Raw genomic sequence first — 7,160 nt, forward strand, 5'->3', positions numbered from 1 at the left:
CTGCCCGACCACAGGGTTGTCGCAGCTTGTATGTTTGAGCCTCGTTAGTGTGATTTCCAGTCAGGTATTGATTTCTTTGAGACAAACAGTGACACAGCGTGATCTGTGGCACTCTTTGCAAAGGTTTCCACAGACGGTACCACGGTCTGTGCCGTATGGCAGCTCTTTCTCTGGTAAAAAGCTCCCACGTTTGCACTGCCTGACTTTTGCTGTGCAAAATTATGAAGGCGTTTTACACACAAACTCTACTGGCAATTTAGAGATAAATTCAATAGCTCTATGCTTGCAAGGACCTCCATGTTCATCACACTCAGAACTGGGAATTTATTGTGCTGAACACTCAGACCATTTGGGGTTTTGAGAGTCAAGCATCTTCTAGTTACTTTTAGGTTGTTTTTCAACAGCTTTGTAGAAACCATCTATTAAAAATCATTTTGATTGCATTTGATTTCCAAAGGCAGGAAGGTAAAACATAATGTCTTCTTGCAGTTCTCCCTGTTATGGTCTAACATCCTGTATCATCTCAACAGCCATGTGAAATGAAAGCAGAGCAGGAGGGAAACAGCTTTCTCGCTTCACTGTCCATTCTGTATGACAAGCTTATGATAAATTTGAACAAGCCTCCTTGATCTAACACCTCCTCTTCTCTCCTCCCCTGCCTGGATTTTCTGCCTGCAGCAATAAATTCAAGCACTTGGGCACGGATTCATTCCACTCCCTCAGGAAGCTGTATGCTCCTTGTTGCAGAGAATCAGATGAGGATGGATAAGAGATCTCGAAGCTCTTCCAGGGAGTCCCATAGGAGAAAGAGAGAGTCTCCAGCTACACAGAGGAAACGGGAGAAGAGGGAGAGAAGCAAAGAAGCCGGCAAAGAAATAGGAGATATAAGGCAGGAGAAAACAAAGGAGATTAAGAGCACTGTAGGCACTGATGGTAGGGTGCATACATCCACAGTGGTGGACGTGGATGATGTGATCTCTGATGAAGAAATGGAGGCAATGATGTTGCTGGACAGTGAGCATCAAGAAGAAGGTATGATTTATAGAAGGGAAGGGGCAGAAAAGCTACGGGCTCTTTGACACTGTGTGGGTGACAGTGTCTTTGCTTTCTGCATGGTGAGTGTTATCACCCATTGCATAGACGTGTGATTGTCCTCAAGACAAATTATGGGAAGCTCCAGCCAGCTTCTACAGTCAGTACAGGCACATCAGTGCTGTCTAGAAAAGCAGTGAACTTTGAAACAAGCAGTTACATTCCCAGCATCATTTATGCTTCAGTTCACTACTCCTCATTTTTTTTTTCCTGCTCTTTTCTCATTATTTTCTTGCTTGCCCTCCTTTAGGCAGACAGAATTAGCTTTAATGCCAGTTCACAGCCCTAAGAACTGTGCTGTAGGGAGAATGCTTGAGGCATACAACCGTAACTCCCTTCAGGATAGCCTCTGAGTGCAGCTCTATTCTCTGAAATGTGGCTAAAATCCTGTTCCAAAAGACCCTGAGATCTTTTAGATTCCCCAGTGGAGAGGGGTATTTCAGGCTGTGAGTATTGAATATTGTGCTTTATTTGCAGTCTTTCTGTTTGCTTAATCTTTTCAGATAAATTTCTGTGATTTCAGGGTCAGCCAGCAAGTTGCCCATTCTGAATCTTTCAGTGCTGCTTAGTTGTCATATAGATCTACTGTGAAGAAGCCAAAAAAAGGAGAATTAAAATTTGTGAGCCTGTCTTGGAAATTCTTGACCACCAGGGACTGTTCTTGAAACACAGCTTGAGAGAGCACTGAATAGGCAAACACCAAGTCTAGGCAGAGGACCAGCAGAAGCTGACCTGTGCAGGCAGTCGTCAGGCCATCTGTATTTTGGGAACTTTCCTATCCTAATGGAGTCATGTTGGATTTCCCCTTAGGTATGAAGTCTCCCGGTCTCAACATCTGTGAGTGGCTTCTGACTATATTGTCTTTCCTGTTCATCGTAATGACTTTCCCCATTTCTGTCTGGTTCTGCATGAAGGTAAGAATAGGCATGATGCCTTTTTGGATTTAGTATTTGGTGTCTGTTGTGACTGTAACCGGCATGTGTTGGTCATAAGCATATAGCTTAGGTTCTTGTTATTAAACAGTTTGCAGGTCTGTTCACTTTTAAACATAATCTTCAGCTCACCCAATCCAACCACAATTGCGTTGCAGCAGCAGGGTAAAATAGATTTTGCGTTACAAATTTAAAGGGAGGTTGGATCTTTCAATTAATAGCAGATTTTTCTTCTTCCTTCAGTTTTCTCTAATTTATAGCATGGTTACAAGTAGACATATTTTGATTACAGCTTCTCAGGAAATAGATTAGGCACAAGGTGTTCAAATTCAGCCAAACTACAAGAAAGCAGAATGCTGGCCTCATCCTGGGAAATACTGAGCAACTCTAGCATGGGCTGCTCTCACCTAATCACAGGCTGATTATATGCAAGCCAGCCATCAGTTTTGGGTCAGGTTTTCTTCTGAGGTAAAGAGGCTTAGGAACGGTTGACTCCACTACCTCCAATCTGCTGAAATCCTCTTTTCAAAGGACTTTACCAGAACAGAGGTCTTCCTATGCACAGCCCAGTGAGATTTTTTTGCTGGTCCTGTGCCTTCCACTCCAGCCTAGCTTTTGTTTCTCTCTGCAGGTAGTGCGGGAGTATGAGAGAGCCATTGTTTTCCGGCTTGGGCATCTCCTTCCTGGCAGGGCCAGAGGGCCTGGTAAGATGCTCACTGAGTTCCCCCCAGCCATATTGTTCCTCTTCATCATGCTCTACCAAAGCTCTTGTCCTGGTGCCCTCCAGGCAGGTACAGTTAACCAGGAGACAAGTCTTCTTAGGTCCAGCAGCTTCCAATGGCTCTTCCCAATACAGAATCAGACTCACAATTTGAGCCTATATATTTGCTGTTCCTTCATAGCTCTGTGCTCAATCCCCTCTACTGCTCCCTTGAGCTGAAGAAGCAATTTCTGTGGTTTGGATGATCACCAAAAGATTTTCTTTTCTTTCCACAGGTCTTTTCTTTTTCCTTCCCTGCCTGGACACATACCACAAAGTGGACCTCCGCCTCAAAACCCTAGAGATCCCCTTCCACCAGGTATGACTACCATCCCTTCTTTACATTAATTCTTGGATCTCTTTATCTGGTTGTATTTGATGACAGTCCTGATTTTGCATTGACGTAAAAAAAAACAGCTTATGCTTAAGATAGTGATTCTGGTTCCATGTCACTCCACTGGGCACAAGATACTGTTAAACGCTGCCAGTTCTTAGAGTCTCGCTGCAGATCTTACATCAAGCCATTTCTGCAAAGCCTCAGCTGCTGGATTCCTGTGACTGTATGAGACATGTCCTTTACCTCTCTGCCATTTTCAAACCACTGCTTTTAATCCCGTTCAGTTTGACAAGCTTTAGTGGTAACCAATAGGAAGTGGCTGAGCCATGGATATTGGAGCAGTTTTTACCCATCACACTGAGGGTACACACAATGGGGACAGGAAAGCAGACTGAGATCTTACAATGGCGTCTCTAAGTGTGGCAACTCTGCTCTTGTACAAGTCAGGGAAAGAGCTGAGAGCTCACTGCTAACTTTGAAACTGGCACCCTCCCTAGCCACAGTCCCACAGGTCAAACCTCCCAATAGTCCTGTTGTCTGTGCCACTGCCTTTATCTAGTACCATCAGCAGGTTCCCTCCTGTGGTGTAAAGCAAATCCCTCTGGGGATGGTACTCAGCAACACCGAGCACATAGCAGAAAACAGGAATGGAGCAAGCAGCTGTGGGCCAAGAGACACATGGGGATGTTTGACTGCTCGCAGTCTCTAGCCCAGCAACCAAACTCAGGAGACAGACACAACGATACTATACCAGGGAACTGAGATCCACAGGTGATGCAGTTTGCCTAAGGTCAGAGAGTAGCAGAGGTGACAACTACAAAGATGTACCCATCTAGCTAGTCTTCCTCTTCCCCAGAGTTGTGTACTTTTCTGTGCTACCTTAAAGTTGTCAGAACCAGATCCATCTTCCCTCATGTCTTCTGCTTAGGTGGTGACTAAAGACATGGTTACACTGGAGATAGATGCTGTCTGCTATTACCGCTTGGAGAACGCCTCTCTTCTCCTCACCACCCTCACCAGCATCTCCAGTGCCATCCAGCTGCTGGTGCAAACCACCACAAAGCGCCTCCTGGCACATCGAGCCTTCTCTGAACTTCTGTTGGAGAGAAAGAGCATCAGCCAGGAGATAAAGGTGCTTCTGCAGCTGGGGAGAGGGTGGAGCAAGCGGGGAATTTAGGCTCTGCTAACAAGCTTGGAAGATAATCAGTCCTAAATCACAGACAGTATTTTGCAAAAGAGTGCGATAAGAACATGTGCCTCCTTCATTGAAAAGTGGGAAATTTTCCTCTTTTTAAAATCACTTTAGTGGAAGGAATTACAATGTGAGTCTCACAAGCATATGTGGGTAGTAGCAAACATTGTGATGTGAGAAGCATGAAGGAGCCCCTTAAATCATTTTCATCAGTGCTCTGCAGTACCTCAGGTTCTGTGCTTATTCCAGAGAGGACTTTCTCAGGAGAATGGTTTTCTGCTGTGTGAGAGAGATGCCATAAACCCTGAATACACAGGATCTTCAGCAGCAGTTCTCTGTGGCCACCGTATGCAAACTTTATTATACCACTCAGGAACTGAATGTTTCCTATGGAATTGGATTGGTTCTACAGTCAACCAGTATGGACTAGCTAAATCATACTAAGGGCAAATACAGATCAGAAGTGAGGGATGTAATTTTTATTTCTGAGAGTCCACACACAGTATAAAATAAATCCGCATCACTGCCTTGAATTAACGTTCCTGAACTTCTAAGTCCCTCTGAGGAGCCTGGACAAGGGCTTGTGTTCTCCTTGTGCTCTAAAATATCTTCCTCTTGACAGGTGGCTTTGGATGCGGTCACAGGCTGCTGGGGGATCAAAGTGGAGAGAACAGAAATGTAGGTAGGAAGTGGTGGTAGCAGAGACTTTCTTGCCCTTTTGCAAGTATCCATTCTGCTTTGCTCACATTTCTTCTTTACCCCTGGCCCCCTCCCTGCAGCTCTTCTGCAGCCCTCACCTCCTTGTTTTCACCGCCCCTTTCAAACCTCTGTCTCACATAAAACTTTCATGAGCAAAGATGTTACTTGCTCCTGCACTGACAGCCAAATGCAGAATCCTTAGCTGGAATCTCATTAACTCTTCTGCAGTTCTTTTAGCCTAAGAGTCATACAGGCAGTGAACATGCCCCCCAAAGTCCTCAGGGTCTTAGCAGTGGTTGGTCTCAACTCTCAGAAGCCTGTAGAGAAAGGTGGGACTTGCTCATCACATAGAGGGCTGTGGAAGAGAGAGCCAGGCAGCAGAGAAGCACATCTGTAAAGAGAAGGAAATTCCTGTGGCTGTCTTGAGAGCAGTCTCACAGTGGATCCTCTGATACCTCACAGACTTCATAAGCCTAAACTTCAAGCCTCAGAGACACAAACAGAAAAGGCCTCTCTGCTGCCTAGTGATTATGTACATCACTAATGATCTAGTTATCATTAGGATTATTTTCTAATGATTCCAGCTTGGATATGTACAAAATCAGGCTGGAAAAGAAAGATTGGAATAGAGGTAGAATACTAAAGGGAGTAATTTATAGAGGGACACGCAGAGAACAAAGGATGTTTGTGAACACCTCTGTAGAGACCAGTACTTGAGCCCATTCTAAGCCCTACAGGGCCAGCACAGGGCTGTCAGATGAGCCTAGAGCCCTTCTAATCCTTATCCTTCACTACCACAGCAACAATGTGCAGCTGCCTGCTGAAGTCCAGCAGTCCTTGGCCGTGGAAGCAGAAGCCCAGAGGCAGGCCAAAGTGCGGGTATGCGAACACTGAAGACCTCCCATCTCCTTCCAAAGCATCGCTCTTTCCTTTCCCCCACCCTAGTTTGAGGTCTTTGGAACATAGCACAGTAGGGTACAGCTCTGGGAAGATCTGTTCAAGATGTTCAGATCCTGTTCGAGAGCTGTGTCAAGCAAGATGAGCTGCAGCATGGGCCAGTGCAGTGGAATCCCAGATCTGGTACCTATGCACAGGTCAGAAAGACACATAAGAGGCTGGTGTCATCCCTGACCACAGTGCCTATGAAAACCTCTCCCTTCTCAGGGTTTCACTCTTGCTTGGAGACCCAGCCAGGAGGGCGGAGCTGGGCTGCCACTACTGTCATGTACCCCACACCATCCTTACCCTGGGCTGTCTTCCATACCTTACACTGAGCCTAGGTAGGATTTGTGTCCAAGTACCCTTCTTACAAGCTTAGCCTGTGGGCTGCCCTCTCACATGCTTTTGCAGCACACGTGCCCAGTTGTAAGCTCTGATGGAACTAGTAGCACCCAAAGTACACATAGCTTTGGTGAAAACAAGTTAGACGAGAGATCTAGCACATGCCACGATCAGAACAGCAGAAATGTTACAGGGGCCCCAGAAAGTTCATGGTGGCAACTTCCCTCTGTAATAAGTAGCCTATGCTGGGGCCTTACTCCCTGCCTGACAAAAATCTTTATTCTCCTCCTTGGTAGGTGATTGCTGCTGAGGGGGAGAAGGCGGCTTCTGAGTCCCTGCGGATGGCAGCTGAGATCCTGTCCAGTGCCCCTGCTGCTGCTCAGCTCCGTTACCTTCATGCACTGCACTCCCTTGCTGCAGAGAAACCCGCTGCCTTCATCTTACCCTTACCTTTGGATCCCACAAATCTGGTCTTTCCAGCTACCCGCAGCCCTCCAGGAGTGAGCAGCATCATCACAGACACCTCACAGCTCCCAGAAAGCATGAAAGACAAGAAGGACTCACCCATGCTGTAAGAGTTCTCCCAGAAATAGTTGCTATAAGCACTGGTTAATCCTGCTCAGAAAGGAGCAAGATGGCTGATCTATGGGGAGCCCAACAGCAGGTACTGGACTGGAGACAGGAGGGAAGGCAGCCCAGACCTGTAATATAAAAGTAGATTGTACACGAAAGAAGCTTCTGCTTGTTTTGGAAAGGGAAAAGTATGGAGCACAATGAGCAGTGTTGGTGCATATGTGAGCAGGGGACTGAGGGAGAAGTATCATCCCTTCCCTTTCACATCAGCTGATGCATCTTGACACAAAAGAT

The 7,160-nt window shown here is 46.2% G+C and overlaps 2 protein-coding genes across 2 annotated transcripts in view; one reads left to right on the plus strand and one right to left on the minus strand.

Moving 5' to 3' along the window:
* The window catches only part of SOAT1 (sterol O-acyltransferase 1), an 85,470-nt gene that overhangs the window by 27,205 nt on the left and 51,105 nt on the right, over positions 1-7,160 (minus strand). The window lies entirely within an intron of this gene.
* NPHS2 (NPHS2 stomatin family member, podocin) lies at positions 642-7,121 on the plus strand. Its single transcript, XM_052666058.1, has 8 exons — positions 642-1,032; positions 1,903-2,006; positions 2,656-2,728; positions 3,021-3,103; positions 4,050-4,253; positions 4,936-4,991; positions 5,813-5,891; positions 6,590-7,121. The coding sequence occupies exons 1-8, from the start codon at positions 732-734 to the stop codon at positions 6,866-6,868; spliced, it is 1,179 nt and encodes a 392-aa protein (XP_052522018.1). The 5' UTR covers positions 642-731; the 3' UTR covers positions 6,869-7,121.

This window comes from Tympanuchus pallidicinctus, unplaced genomic scaffold (genome assembly GCF_026119805.1).
Source record: "Tympanuchus pallidicinctus isolate F22 unplaced genomic scaffold, pur_lepc_1.0 scaffold7, whole genome shotgun sequence".
Lineage (NCBI taxonomy): Eukaryota > Metazoa > Chordata > Aves > Galliformes > Phasianidae > Tympanuchus > Tympanuchus pallidicinctus.